At 40.2% G+C, this 16,421-nt stretch overlaps 1 protein-coding gene across 2 annotated transcripts in view; it reads left to right on the plus strand.

Moving 5' to 3' along the window:
- The window catches only part of LOC126922794 (uncharacterized), a 54,235-nt gene extending 48,202 nt beyond the window's left edge, over positions 1-6,033 (plus strand). For both annotated transcript variants that reach the window (XM_050735661.1, XM_050735662.1), the window contains 4 exons: positions 2,480-2,904; positions 3,510-3,695; positions 4,484-4,830; positions 5,296-6,033. In XM_050735661.1, the coding sequence (XP_050591618.1) occupies positions 2,480-2,904; positions 3,510-3,695; positions 4,484-4,830; positions 5,296-5,347 (1,010 nt within the window). In that variant the 3' untranslated portion in view covers positions 5,348-6,033. The remainder of the gene's footprint in view (positions 1-2,479; positions 2,905-3,509; positions 3,696-4,483; positions 4,831-5,295) is intronic.
- The last annotated feature ends 10,388 nt before the right edge of the window (positions 6,034-16,421 follow it).

Here is a 16,421-nt window from a genome sequence, read left to right on the forward strand (position 1 = left end):
CTTTTTTCAACCATCCGAATATAATTACTGTCTTACTCATAATTTAAAGATTAAAGGACCTGCAGAAAGACTTGCCGAGCTAAAAATAAGCAAATGTGCGGATACGTTTGCATCTTTAATGTACGTATAGTTAAAATTTTATTTGTACATTTTACATTCGCCTGATACAGCAAGTATCGTAAAGTAGAGTTCTCGGGTTTCCAGGGTTAATACGTACCGCACGATTCGAGATAATGTACGAAAGCTATCCCGTTTGATGAATACGTAACAGTACGGAATAGGAAACGATACTCGCACAGCTACGGAAACAAGGTTGAGGAATTGGAGCAACCCTTAATCCTCACTGAAATCTCCTCGTAGAAATTTCCACCGCGGGGGATGATTTATTGCGTGACTGCGCGTTCCCAAAGTATCCATGAAATTGTAGTTGAAAGTTCGAACGAAGTAAATCGTTGGTTATCTCGCGCAAAGCGTAATCGCAAATAAAAATATCCGTCTAAGAAAACATCGAGAACGAGGCAGTCAGAAGAGAAGCTTATCGACGATGACAATGCTCTTTCTTCCTACTGCTCGATTCCTGGTTTCTTCGTCACGTGCTTCCTAATTCACGACGATGTTTAAGAGGAACAAAAACGATTCTGTAATTCCTTTACGATCATCGACGATCTTCCGGTTAATAAAAACTGCAACTAGAAAAAACGGCGGAATTAGAAAGAGGAGTTTCCTCGTCTCCTGGATATTTATTATTGTTGCGAATTCTCGACTAAAGAGCAGCCGGTCAGGTCAAACCGATCGGTCGATATCGCGTATCTCGAACGAATTAACCCTCAAGGTGAAGGAGATTTAATAGCTCGAGTGTTAAAGTAACGCAGCACTGTATTTGCACTTGTATAAATATGAAATGCGATGTTATGAACACGGCGGTAGTAAGATCCTGTTGGCAGTGAAGTATTTCACCCGCACGGTACGATGTCCGTTGATGAACTATCCTCCTACGTTGCTGATTTTCCTTACTCGCCGTTGGGTTTCGTCTGTCCATCGTGCCATTCCGGCTGGTCCTTTCCAGGGGTTTTTTACCTGACCTCGGAGTCATTAGGTTTATAGCTTGGGCAGGACATGTAATTCGGAGTTTCCTAAAGAAGGGAATGGACCTGTCCGTGCCATAAACGAACGGCCACTCGAAATTCCGAACAATCGTTATTTATCATAAAATAGCCTAATATTACCCAACTAAATATTACCTTCTCGTAACTCGAGTCGCAATAAATTCTACAGATTGCACGATTTATCATTAACAACGACGTTATATTTTCCGTTATTGCGAAAGACGAGCAGCTTCGTCATTTTGGCAGTAGTAACAACTTGCAGAATAATTTATTCGAAACCGTCTGTTGTACTCTCGGATTTCCGCCCATAATCGATCACGCGCAATCGATATTGCGTGCTACGATGCTTGATAAATAAGATGGATGATACCAAACTAGAAACGTATCGTGTATCGCGTGGTGCAAGTTGGTGATAAATACGGAACTAATCATTCCACCGAACCGTGTCGTCGATTTAAGCTAAAAATAAAATACTATGTAATCTATGCAGCCGGAATATGTAACGGAAATTTCTGTACAATTCTATGACTTTCTCTGTATTCGTACGTGCTGTTTGTTCACCGTTTCGAAGCGTAAAAGAGTAAACGGCAACTGAACTTCGAGTATCATTACTATTCGTCAGTTTTGCTGTTTGCTAAACCTGTTTACATAGGAAAACGGCAGTAGATTGATAGTATTCGAACCGATGATAGCTCCTTTCAACGGTATAATAACGTTAACGTCGATCAATGAGAAAAATATTTGCCTCCGAAACGCATTAATCACTTAAATTAATAGCCATGCAAGACTTATACCGGCTGCCGTTGAACTGACGGTAAAAGCCGAAAGGAGGTGAATCTGCGCGGAAAAATAGGTCGAAAACATAGACCGACGTTTTTTTTCGCGCAGAGCTTCATTTTCCAGAGTTGTAAAGTTTCGAATCACATTTCCCTCGCAGCAGTGATTAACGTAAAATCTCCATAGGATTTATCAGCTCGCAATTACTACCACGCGTTCCTTTCAGTCATTCCCCTGACAGGATACAAACTATCCAAAAGCGTTCGAATCTGCTCAACGCCTCTATCGAATCCTTGCTCGCTAAAATAGATCTGAACCGACTATAATACCGGGAATTCTATCCTCCTAATACGCCCAATTCCGCTCCTACCGATATCCGCTATCCATCATCCGCAGGATCCATATCAATGCCTGCTCGTACTGCATTATCACGCGGCAAATCCGCTGTGATCGCGGCTCCTGAAATCTCGGATTTCGGATCTTGGATCGTGGGATTTCGCGCGAACGAGTTCGCGTTTGCCGCTCGATGAGGCTCGAATAAGAAGAAAGACACTGCCGGAGACGCGAAATAACGAAGGTGGTGGTGATGGTTACAGAAAGCGACAAAAGGGTGGTGGTGAAGCGGGAAGCCGGAGGTGAGTTCGGTTTCCGTATTCACGGCTCGAAACCCGTGGTCGTCTCGGCAATCGAGCCCGACACGCCCGCCGAGAGCTCTGGTCTGGAAGTTGGCGACATTATAATGGCGGTGAACGGGAAGAACGTGATGGACGCGACGCATTCGGAAGTCGTGAGGCTCGCGCATTCTGGCACCGACGTCCTTGAACTCGAAGTGGCGAGAACGTGCAACGTACTGGCACCGCGGGTGGCCAGACCTGGTACCAAGGAAGGAAGCGACGAGGCGCCGCTCTGCACCGGATACCTATGGAGGAAATCCGCGACCTCGACCAACACGGACAAGTGGGTGCGAAGATGGTTCGCCCTGCGTCGCGACAACTGCCTCTATTATTACAAGACTGACGCGGTTAGTACGAATATCCCCTCTTCTCCTTCTCTTCTCGATGTCCATTCTTCGTAGAATGGAAAACTGTGTCGATTAGCGCGCGCAAATCTATAGGATGTAATTTTGAAAAAAAATAAAAAAAAAAAAATAAAATTATATTTTCAAATACTTAGACGCGATAAGATACGTAAAGATAAAATTAACATCAGCATATTCTACATTCTGAAATGCCGAAGCGTATTTTACAGCGTCGGTCCTACTCGCTTGGCGTACGTAATTAGTTCTACTCGCCTAGTACAACTTGTGTAATTTTACACAAAATATAGAGAATATCTAACGCGATCGGGTACTTTGTATTCGGAGAAAACTGGCAGAGCAAGTAACGCTGCTCTAAAATAAACAAAGTTAGAAAGTTCAGTCATCCAAACTATGCACAAAGGTTCCGAACTTTGCATGCTCGTCGTTAGTTTAAAGAGATGTCATCCAGCCACGCCTCGCGTCCCCTCGAAACCTATTTAACCGGCATTCCTTTCGGTTAATCGAGGCCATCGACGCGACGAGTGTTTTTGCACGGGATCGTTTTGTTGGAAAAATGGTTCACCAGTGGACCATTCCGTTTCCCGTAGGATTCACAACCAGTGGGGGCGATGATGCTGATAAAGTACGACGTGGAGCAAACGCCCGAGCTGAGGTTACACAGCTTCGCGATCAAAAAACAGGGCGCACCGACGCTTCGGCTCGCGGCGGACACCGAGGAGGCTGCCGCTCGATGGACGACGGTCATCAAGGAAGCGATCGAAAGAAACGACCAGGTAAATGTTACGAGTCGCTTGCCAAGTTACTCTCGACGTCTATTTCCGGGTCATGCTCAAAGAGTAAACGAAGTTTACATTACGTACGAATACCGTTCGCGAACATCCGGATCTTCTTGATCAGAATGCGATTTAATGTTTAATTGGTGCGGTAACTGACACGCGTACGTAATGTATTTCCTTCTACGCGGTCTTTCACTTGCGATCGTATATTCGGAAATAAAAGAAAATTAAATTAGAAAGAAAATTTTCGTTACATTGGTCCAACAGTAAGAAAGATGAATGATGCAAGTTGAACAATTAAAAGCATATGCTGTATGTATGTATCTTTGGAGATACTCTTGCATCGTTATCTAGATAAAAGAAGCTTCGAAAACTTTGCGAAACGATGAAAGTCCGTGTTCTTGTAAGTTTAAGAAAATGAGATTCCCTTTAAATTCTGCGAGTTTGGCTATCAGCCTGCTGGAGTTTCTTGAATAGTTGGATTAGACGCTGCGAGTGTCTGGCAGCGCTCTGAAGAATCGTACAGTTCTACTAATATGCCTTATTGTGCATCTACCTTAATAATCTTTGCGTTTGTACGAGATTTATTGTGAAAAGCCGAAGGTTCGAAGCAATTAGTTCAACTTGGAAAACGCGTCACAAAAGTAACTAAATTTTTTCGTAAGAAGTTACTCGAGGTGATAAAAGAGAAATGGAAGCTCTGAGAAGACAATAGAAAATCGCTAGAGAAGGAAATTCCTCGTTTTTCCTGTATATCCTATAGATTGCCGCTGACGTTTTTACAGGTTGACACCTGGCTGGAATCGTCGCTGAGAATGCGTGAAATAGCAGCATGCGCCATTCACAGACCAGATTGCTTCGGATACCTGAGCAAGCAGCAAGAACACGCCAGAAAAACGTCGTCACCAACCGGTTGGTCCAGGCGATATTGCGTACTAAAGGACGCTGCATTGTATTTCTACGACGACGCTAATGCGGAGAAGGCGTTCGGTGTCGCCTGCCTGCATGGGTTCAGGGTGCATAGCAGCGCGCCCACTTCCGGTGGCAGGAAACACGCGTTCGAGCTGCAACCACCGGACCCCACGCAGAGAAGCTACATCTTCGCCACCGAATCAGAAATGGACAAGAAACGGTAACCCGTTTAGTCTCCTTTATCGATTCTATTAAATTCTTTTGAACGATTGTTCCGTTAAGTCGAAGAATTTTGCTGTACGTAATTTATGCCGGCGATTATGAAAGTGGACTACATCGTATATTTTCGTTTCGAGATATCACTGGCGTTTGACGCACGAACTGAATTCTGTTTAACGCCGCAACAACCGACTCGATCCAATGGTTCAATTTCTATTACTTTGCAAACATGGTCTTAGATTATTGTAACGCGAACAGGCGGTTGAAATTCTTTATAATCACCGGCACGTTTGTGGTAATTATTTACGAGGAGACGTACCACATCGATGTCGATAGTCTCGAATTACGGTATCAATGTCGCGTATTTATTAAGATTTGAAAATAATTATCTCCTTCGTAATCAATGAGAATCGATTTGGAGTTAGAAGGAATTTTATGTCAAAGAGGCAACTACGTTTATTTGCAGGTGGCTCGCGGCGCTCGAATATTCGATCGATCGATGGATAAAGATTGGTTGACAAAGGCCGACCTACCGTACAAAGAAGCAAAGAAGTCGAAGCAGCGAAGATCCTCTGAGATGTCCTTCGCCTCTTCCTGTTTCCGGTTCCTAACGAACATTGTCGAAAATCACAAATTCATCTATCACCGTCGCCATTATCGTCTCGATTCTCGTTCGCAAATTCATCGCGTGGATCATGTCGCAAATACTCTTCAAATTCGCGATTCTTCAGAAATTTCATTAGCGTTATTTACTATCACTTAAAAGGCTTCATATCTCTCTCTTTCTCTCTCTCTCTCTCTCTCTCTCTCTCGTTCGCTACATTTTTCGAAATCATCGATGAAGATCCATCGATTTGTTTTCACTAGTTCAGTCGACTAATTAACTAGGATTAATGATAATATTCTTTGAAATCTGCCATATTTTTTGCTATTAGAGATATTACCGTCTAATTGCAAATTTTTTCAAACGTAAGCCAATGTCTAATTACTGTTTAATCGCTAACTGTCGAACAATACCAGATTACACAAAACTTTGTCAAGAATTCATTGTCAGGCGCCTCTTGACGATTTCAATTTTCTACAAACGTTCTGTAAGTTGTCCGTTATCTTATAAATTTCAGTGATACTACTCCGAGCTTTGCCACACTCTTCTAGCTGTTTGTGCTATTTCTGATTCTCACGAATTTCGTCGATCTCGTTGTTTCCAACTGATACCGATGCTCGATTCACTTCGCCAGTTTCTTAGTGTCATAAACACCATTTTGTAATAATTGCTGGTCGTCAGTGGCAGTGTATTTATCGAAAGTTAACATAGCGCAATCGATACTTGAAACACTATTTCTCAAGATGTTACATTTAAAATAGTTAATATTACGCTATTCGTTTTATTCGAGCTGTAAAGGATGTTTGCGTTACACGATCGTATACCGTTCAAAGTGGTCGAAAGAATCGTCAGTTCAAATGAGTTTCATGAATTCAGTTACAAAAGAATCTCGATCGAATAGATTTTCTTCGTTCCTGAAGAAGAATCGTAAATTGTTAATTAGTTGAACAGTATATTTCTAGAGTCATGTTAAATGTACATGAACACAAAGTTTCTCTTTAAGTATATAAACTATAAGATATAATTAGATTTCATTTCTTTAGACATTTATATTATATTTCTTATAGATGTTTATTTAAAGGAAAAAAGAAGCAACAACTCACTTTCAATGTCATTAAGATAATTAAGATAATCTAGCGTAGTTCCTGCAACTAGTATCACGAACGATCATGAAACGAACAAAACAAACCAGTTTCGGAATCCCTTTCATTTTCCTACGATATACGACGCACAATTTTTACCGTTTGTATAATCGTTACTTTTTCAATAATAATTCACTAAGAATATATTAAAGACTTGGACAACATCGTAAGAAAGTTAGAGAACAGTAGCTTTTACAGTGCAAAATGGGAAATAGGGCTTGAGAAATACTGTTTCAAGTAAATAGTCCCAGTATCGAGCCAGACAAATTTTCACGCAGTGAAACTCCATTTATTCGAATCGCTAGTGGATATTCAAGTCGATTCGTTGAAATTGCTATTTGAACAAACTGCGGAAGCATAATATACGAATGAAAGGGAGCAAAAAATATTATATGAAATTTAGAGTAAACGCTTCGTTACACAGTTGTGAACAAATATTGAATGCAACATATAACAATGGATTTTGTAATACAAAATATGAAAGGCCGGTCGTATTTATTAAAAACGCTTAAAAGAATTAATTTTCCATTTCGGAATATGGTAGTGATACGGAATTTACTATCATCGATGTGTTCCGATAAATGGAGTTCTGCCGTAAGTACTCGTAATCTTCGTGATTCAGGACTCGTGCTCGTGATTTAGCAGATTTTTGTATTGTTAAAATCAGCTTTTGGATTCCGTTTTTATATATACAAACGTTGCATACTTTACCGATACACAGAGATTGAAATCACACACGATAAGCATGGAACACTTGCAGAAAAAAAAGGACATGCGAAGGAACTAAAGAATCGTTTATTCACCGATTGTGTCTTCTATTAATTAGAACGATTCCAACCGATTTTTCTCTTACAGAATTAGAATTCGATTTTTAGCTTTTAAGAGGGTTTTAACTGTCGTCCACCGCGTTACACAGGAATTTCCATCGGGAACTGCTCACGAAAGCTCGAACAACATAGAATCGAAACATCCTCGCGAGAAAATATACTCAATGTTCAGCGTTGACCAGCAAACGCTTGAACGTTATTGTAACGTTTATTAAACGAAACATACGCTACCACGACGAACGATAACAAAAGAAAGCTGGAAATATGTACAGAATCAGTTTGTTCTGTCGTTCGAGCCGTACTTGTTTTATAAATTTAAGTCAGCATATTTATGTCTACAGACTCGAGCGAAAAATATCGTTTAACGCGTAAGAATTGTGAGCTGTTAGCAGCATTCGCCGATCACAGTCAGATAAATAAGATGCAATTGAAAGAATGACATTTTTATTCGCAATGGATAAAACCTTTGTTCGAGCGATAATCGTTTGCTCGCGTGACTGGTCGAAAACAGTCACTCGAATAATTATTGGCATTATAAAAATCATAAAGTTGCGAGAGTAATATCAAAGGCTTACTTATTCGACTGATCTTCAAACGAGCCAAGAGGCAAAAAAAAAAAAACAATGGCAAGGAACAAATCAAAAGTGTGCCGTCGCAAAAGTTTTTCATAAACGAGGAAAACTTCTTGGCCGAGTGAATGCTTTCTTGCGCGTGCTTGTTGCGTGAGCATACGAACGATTCGATAGCTAAATCGCACACCCTCGTGCGTACATGGAATTACCGCCATTGCATCGCTATTCTTACCGCTAATATTTTTATCGATATGGAGAAACCACGCGAATCGCGAACACAAACGGAGGAGCAAAGAATGATTTCTTTCGAAACAGCGAAGAGCGAAAAATAATTTCGAGCAGCGAGAACGAAGAGTATTTCGAACGAAGAACGATCGAGTTGATCGCGACAGAAATCGATAATAGTGGGCTCCGAGGGCTGGAGAACGGAAGAGGAACAAGGAGGAACGAAGGACAAGTCGAAGAGTCGTGATTCGTATATGGCGTCGAGAATAAGGCGAGAGAAGCCAGCAAAAATTGAAGGACAGACCGCTCAAAAAATGCACAGATAATAAAATAGGAGGTTTAATACAATTGTAGAATGAAGTGCGTCAATTATTTACCTGTCACCCTTCGAGCTGGTTTGAAGGACGTTGGTTTTATCGCTGTTTAGATGATGCAGTGTTTTTTTCATGGTAGGAGAATCCTCTTACCGCCGAGAAAGTCGGACAGCGGTCGCTTTGCTTGACCAATGGACAATCTTTCGTTGGTGTATGGCCAAATAATTTCCAGAAACGTTTGCTACCGTACCGCGTTTGTTGTTTCACTTTTGCATTCACGTTTCAATTACGTTCGTACTTGACAATGAGTTGGTAAGTTATTCGTGTAGAATTTTTACGTTTTTTCTGGTCTACTGAAAGAATGCTTGACTTTACGTATATTCTGTCGGTAGAGGTGTACTGGTTGTGTTGTTAGTAGATGTATGTGTCTATAATTGATTGGAGTATGAATAAATACGAGGACAATTACGATGTCTTCATCGTCCACGAAGTAATTGTAGAGTATATTCCGTACGTGATTTGATTAAATGTTGAATGATATTAGAGAATGAGTCATGTAATTGGAACTGTTTGTGAAAGAAGAAGAAGAAGAAACAAGGCTTAGAAGTTTCGATTTATTAAATTGTTAATTTGTTACTTTGGCATATTCAAACAGAGAATAATTTTACAAAGTTACTCGATCCGTATAATACGAATATATCCAAATATATGATTCACTCTGTATACTAGAGAACTCTTTGCAAAGTAGAAAGAAAAAGCGCACAAATTCAAATTTGTCAATTTATCAAAGAAACATACGATATCGGTTAAGGTTTAGGAAATTCGCAAATACGCGAAGAAAATAAAGATATTAGCGATTACGTGATAATATATTTCCTCGTTTCTATCAAAATCAAATCACAACATTTTTGATTCTAAGTTAACTGATTCGTTTGTTGATATTTTTTAAGCGTTAAGAATAAGAATTTTTATAAAGCGTGTGACGAAAGAAAAGATTGCGTAACATTATTGTAATAAAGTAGAATCAGTGTGATTGTAAAAGTACAAAGGGTCAAATGTAACCGTGTCCGTCTTTCTAGTGCCAAAACTAAAATTAATTAATTGAACCAACCGAGATTGTAATAAATGTCGTTGAGAGAAAATTATATATGCATTTCTTCATTACATTTATAATACAATACCGTTTGATAATAACGCCACGTTTCTATCTCTATATTTGTTAACAATTGCAATTAGAAATCTTTCAAAATTCTCATTATGAAGAAGATCAGGATCTAAAGGAATATTTTCAACATCTTTTTCGCATACTTTCTCTGATAAATTCAATTAATTTTATCCTTAAATAAAAATAAAGCAGTTTCCATTCAAGTGTCAATGATACTTCGGCATTAGGTTTTGAGATAAAATAAATATGTAAATACTCGGTAGAAATAAAATCAATCATACACATATTATCTGATAAATTGCTTTCAGACGCCATGTCGTGGCGAGATTCGAAAGCTGTAAGAACTTTCTACCTGGACGGTCGCTAAGATTGGTCAATTGATGTTACGAAAAAGCAAAGTAGATTTCCTTTAAGCAAAATATTTAAAACATGCGCTTCTCCTCGTCGATAATGTTTCATCCATTGACTGTTCTGTCTTCGTGTATTTCAAAATAGCTTTATACAGACATATCGATATCTTTCTCTTTTACAATGTTATGTTTGATAAAGATGCTATATAAAAATAATAATCACGAGAGTAACAGCTATTTCTATAATTTTTACGAAGTCATTAACGAAGGGAAAATTAATCTTTGTTTAGATGGGAAAAGGTGCTCAGTAAGTGGCAAAGAAATTGTTCAAACAGTGAAATATTTAAAAACCGATAATCGACGGCAGAATTTTGTTTAATACAAAGTAGTACGTAGAGTATCAACTTTATTTTCCTGTCCCCTTACCAACTATCTGTCGGTAGATATAAATCGCCTGTACAAATACCTTGATTATATCTTAATTGATTAACACAGTCTGGCTGGAATATTCACCCATTACGTGTTACATATTTTTCCTTTTAATTTAAACCACTTGTCCTATTTTCTATAAAATGCGTTTCTAAATGAACTACGTGTCATCGTATATTACACATACTATAAGACGCTATCGTTCACCTTCCTATCAATTTTATCGGTAGTACAAATGAAAGAACGATAGCTTAAATTGGAAACGGAACAAAAAGTATATTTTCCCTCGAATATAGAATATAATAAAAGGGCCTACCAGTAAAATAACAAATAAACGTTAAAGAGGTATAGGATAAATTTGATTCTAATTTAATGCGACGCTGCAATGTCGATGGTAATTTTTGGCAGCTATGTTCCCGTGGTTTCGAATTGATAATAATTATCTAACCGCTATTTCCAAGTATTCGCGAAACTAACTCCCAATATCGAGAGGTATAATTTCGCAATAGAATTCGAAAGGCTTCAAAGATTATTAGTTGGTTTCCGAACTCCACGCGTAATCCCATACCGATACGTTACGCTATACCCATGATATTACCTATTAATTCCTATAAATGGCAATTATCGTTAAATTATTGACGTTCACGCCGTATAATTTACATTAATTTTAGATTTGAAACTTTCGCCGCGTTTATCGCTTTAGAACGAGGAAATGCCTAATAATGTCTATGCCACGACTATCAAAGGGTAATTGCAATGTGCCAGCCTTCTACGCAGATAAGTAACCGCCGGAAAAGTCCTAAGGACACCGAAGCACTATACGCGCTATAATTTTTGTACAACTTTTCGAACGACCAGTGATACAAAGAGCATCGCCATAGAGAGAATAGAATGTTAATTTGATGCACGTACAATTGAAAACGAAGCATTCGAGTGGTTTGTCGATGATTTTGTACGCTGTTTGCATAACACGCTCTTTTTAGTAAATCATCGTTTGACCGTTAAGACTGCGTTGACTTTAGAACTTTACGTTGAAGAATTTACACATATTTCCGCGTCTCACACTTTCTATTCCTCGTTTTATTTCCTAAATCTTACGTTCTCTACCTCGTATCAAATACCTACAATTCAGTACCGATATCTCACATCCGATATTCCTTATCCCTTATCATTGCTCCATTCCTCGCAATCAGCACCCTTTATCCTGTGTCTCGCGTCTCGTCATCCACGTCCTCGTTCAATAATTCCACTCTCTAAACCAATGAAATACAATGGTTAAAAGGTATCTGTATGACCCTATAGACTTGAAAGAATTTCTAAAAATTATTCACAATATATGCAACACGATGATTCAAATCAGTATATAGGTCGTACAAGGATCGGTAGATAAGGTGAGTTTATAGGTAAGTTAAGAACAAGAACAAATAAAGTTCTCGGGTAAAATTTCAGGCTTCGGATTAAGAAAATATAACCGGCGAGTAGGTGGCGTAGGAAAATCCCGCGTGAAACAATTCCCCTGTTACGTCACATTCTCGAACAATTTTTAGCAAGAATTTCTCGGTAACCGGCGGCAATTTTTCGTTCAAAATCAGGGATTTGTATAGGGAGAATATAACGCGTAAGATGGTGGCATGCGAGATCCTTTGGTGAAACGGCTCTTCCGATACGACATTGTTTCGATAAATTTCTCGGCTATGTGACTCGATGTAAAACGAATTTGAGTTTGCCGAGGGCCCGGTACACGGTTTATCCGCGGTTGAACCGGTGGTATCCGTTTGATAGCAGATAGCAGGCCGAACGACGCTGGTATGTTCTCATTACGCGTCGTGTAGGTATGCGGCGACCAGTTCGTGTTCTCCATGCTTCGAGATCCGTGCGCGGTGCGAGACCACGTTTCCTCTCCTTCTGCTGACGCGGTCTTTCTTCATCGTCTCCTTCTTGCCCTCTTTATCCTTTTCTACGGTGCTCCTTGGATCAGGATTCAGGCTTCGTTCACACTGACCACGTGGTTGGTCGGGTATGAGTTACAGATTCGATCTTTCCGCGTTACATTTTCCCTATCCTTGATCCACGCTTTCGTTTTCCACGAAGCTCGAGATATTCCCAGTAGCTTATGCTCGTCGTGGAACCAATTTTCTGCCATTCGTTCGAACATTCATTTGTCCCCGACCAGTGTGAAAATCTCATTCGATTTCTTTCTTCTGTTCGTCCCTTCCCGCCCCTCCCTCCCCCTTTCTCTCGACGAGTTTGTTCCTTTTGCATAAGTTATTCGCCGGTTTTCTTCGTCTCATTCGAAGCTTCTTCGGAACGATAAAGAGAAGACGGGAGCGAAAAGCAACCGTGACGTCCGAATTTTTGGAAAGATGTGACTACAGAGTTCCTCGACCCTGGCATTTCTGCCGGCTTATTTTTAATTCGTTCCCGGTCGAGTTTGTCCTTTTGAGATTCCTTTAACAGCCACGTATTTATCTTAAAGTTTCGCGAGAAGTCTCTCGCTCCTCTTTTTAATCTGCCCGCTTCCTTTTAGTTTTGCGAGGCCATCCGTTTCTTCCTTCGGTTCCCGTGTCGCGTTCTTTTCTTTTCTTTCGGGTTCCATTGAGAGAAACTGCGGATCCGCAGAACGCTTATAGCGTCATTTTACCATTCTACGACCGCCCCGGAATTCTCCTCTTCCTCTTAGTTACGCCGTTTTATATCTCCTACTTTCCTTTACCTTGTTCGTTTCAGTGTTTTCTCCATTAATGTACGTTATAGTGCCATTTGCAATCTTTTCGTTCGGTGAATTATCGCTGTTACGTTATATCGTTCTTTCGAACTTTGCATCGTTAGGTACTTTCTTTGGAAGATAACAATAATTATTATTACTACACTGTTTGCTTCCCATTTTATACATTGAATCTTAATTATCTTTATCCGTTGCCTTTTAGTATTTTTCTTCCTATTTTATAACCCGAAACGAACATACAGCCAGCAACACACGCCTTAATCATGGTCAAAGGAATATTAATTTCCACTCTGCTGGCTATACACTTCACCGCGGTTTTTCGTTTCCCTCGAAGTTTATTTGGACTAAAATACAAGTACGTTCGCAAACCAATCATTACTATACTGCTTAAATTTTACGATATTACTTCCTTAATTACGTCGCCGTCATCTTTTTGTTCCCTACAGTGCGTCTTTAATCTTCATCTTGTTCCCCAATCTTCGTCATCTTCTTGAACGCTCGACGAATGGAAATACCAAGGCAAAAAGTATGCATATACTTTAGGGAGACTTCATTTGGCAGGGATGCGTTTTTATTCTTTGTACAGTTTCTTCCTGCTCCGTTTCTCTATCCTTCTTCTCTTGGCAATTCCTTCTTGCCTGTCGTGTTTTTCTATCATTTCTGCGCGATACGAGTAAAGCTTCGTTCATAATATATTTCTCGCAATATCGGATATTAATTCTGTCGACGAGAGAAGAAACACCAGCGACGCAAAACCATTTTCCATAATTTTTTTAATTAAACTCGCTGCTATCCGATTATTCGCAAGAACATAATAAGCCCTTTATTCCGAAAACAACCGCGTACCATGGCACATCGATCACAGACACTGTAATTAAAGCTGTCTACGAGTAACATAACTCTATCTGATCGCGCATCAAAACTCCATACATTAACGATAACACGGTACCTGGAGTTTCATACATAATGACTCGCGATTATCGTTTCACGCTCGTATTTCCATTTATTCATTGAGCGGATGCAATTTCTACGCAACTGGGGCGGAAATAGGGGCAGTTACTCGACTAGAATCGATTCGCATCTGAAAATTTGCGAATAAGCACGCGTTACGCATGGGGCGCGTGCACATCGAGCGCGCTAGTCGCAAATGAAGCGGTACCGTAAGCAGACGCTCGCCGGCAACACACGCACCGCGTGCAATGTGAACGCCCTCGCCGGTAACCACCAACTTTTGTTCGCGTTCGATGCATCAAAATTCGACGCATCGTATTCCGTGTTTTAAGGTAGATCCACACGCGACATTGTTACCTTTCTTCAAATACGGTACCGTGCAAAAGTGTTTAAGGTTCGTTGCGATATCGGCACTGTACAGAATACGACCGAACAAGTGGGTACAGGCTGATTCTTTATGGAAAAATAAGGAGAAGAATAATGTTCGTATAACGTTTGAAAATCTGTTTTCAAGCATCAACGGCAGCAAAAATAATCGGCAGAACGTTGTTTTACGTGCGAAGATAAGTCGGAGGCGTGGAATAAAATTTGTTCGGAGAACGCTTTGTCTCCGAGAAAAATAAACTTGGAAATTTGTCACACATTCGTACCAGACTGATCTTTGACTTTAATGGAAAAACTTTTCTCTCTAACATCTTTTTCCGGTATTCGCCATTTACGAGGAAAACGTTGGGTACCAGAGATCACCGAACACCCTGTATACGTATTTCTTAACACCACTCGTTGAACAGAGATACAAAAGTTACATTTAATTTTCAGATTGCCAACGTTTCTTAAGAGTACTATTTTGTTAATTATTTAGAGATGTAGCACTTTCTAACTTTTATCGACGCTATAAGACCTCCAAATTGAAACGAATCTTTTCTAGAGTTACTGAACGAGATCCATAGCAGGTAACGGTTTAATAAACCGTGAACAAAGCAAATCCGTCCATAATTCCCATAAAAGCCTTGACAAGAACGATTCGACGCAAATTTCCTCTCCATGTTTCCCTTAAATTCCTCAATTAGATCAAATTCGATGAAATCTTGGTCGAAAGTCAGCCAACAGAGTCGGGCTGCTCGTCGTTTCTCTTCCTCTTGGAAGCAAGGAGTCGCTCGCCCAGTCTTCTTCCAATTTCCAGCACGGTGGTGATCTTGATAACTTTCCGGCGTGGATGTGATGGTGGCGGTGGTGATGGTGGTGGTGGTGGTGGTGAGATAGCGTCGGTGGTAGTGGCTGCATGTGGTCGGGGGCGGAAAGAGGAGAGGGAACTAGTTCAGTGAACAAAACGACGGGAGAGGCAGTTGCACGCTGTAGCAACGCCTCGCGTGCTGTCGCCTTGCCTAAAAGCTTGTACGGATCGAGTCCTCTGACCCCCCAAAACCTACCATTCGCGTTTTAATCGGTGCGTGGCTTTCTCGCACTCTCCGATGACTTACGATGTGCGAAGCGGAGCCAAAAATTCTTCTCGTACGATTTTAACGGGAATTTGGTGCAACCGCGTCTTGTCTTTTACACCGCGTTCTATGATTTTGCATGCGGTAATAGCAGATCGTTTTGTTCTTCGGGAAGAGAACATCGAGGTTCAGACTATCGGTTTAAAAATTATTATAAAACCCTTGCAACTGTTATACTTTGGTCTAGAATCGAGGAGACGATGATTCTTCGCATCGAGGGATTTAGCGTGTAAAGTACGAACGAATGTATCGGCACTGAAACCATCGAGCTGTTAAACGTTTAAATGCAAATCTAAATTCTAATACGAAACTGTTCTGTAACTTTATCGTTAGCGTCCATCCTCGTTCGTGATGTGTTCTCACGCGTGAGATCACGTACAACGTTGTATTTTGCATCTGAGTACCGCGAGCCACTCCGATATTTAAATGTAAAATACCTGTCGTCGGAGACCCATTTTTTTTCTCACGCAAAGGAACCGTGTTGACCTTCTCCCTAGCATCTGAGCCTTTTAGGGAAAAGGCTCGTCACCGCATACCGTTACCGTAGCCTCCTCCAGTAATTCTTCAATGTTTCGTCACAACGAACCCTTTAGCGTTTTGCATTTACAACTCATTACTCTTCGCGTGAATTGCTTAAATTTGTAATAAACGTAATAGCGACGATCTCCAACATATTTTTAGAAAAGAATCGGTATTTTCAAAAAGAATAAATGAATAGATCATTTTTTAAATAAATTTCATCGACTTAAATTATTCGAACGATTGTTTTAGCAAGAAACTGGTCTTAAA

Source organism: Bombus affinis, chromosome 12, assembly GCF_024516045.1.
Source record: "Bombus affinis isolate iyBomAffi1 chromosome 12, iyBomAffi1.2, whole genome shotgun sequence".
In the NCBI taxonomy this organism is placed as follows: domain Eukaryota; kingdom Metazoa; phylum Arthropoda; class Insecta; order Hymenoptera; family Apidae; genus Bombus; species Bombus affinis.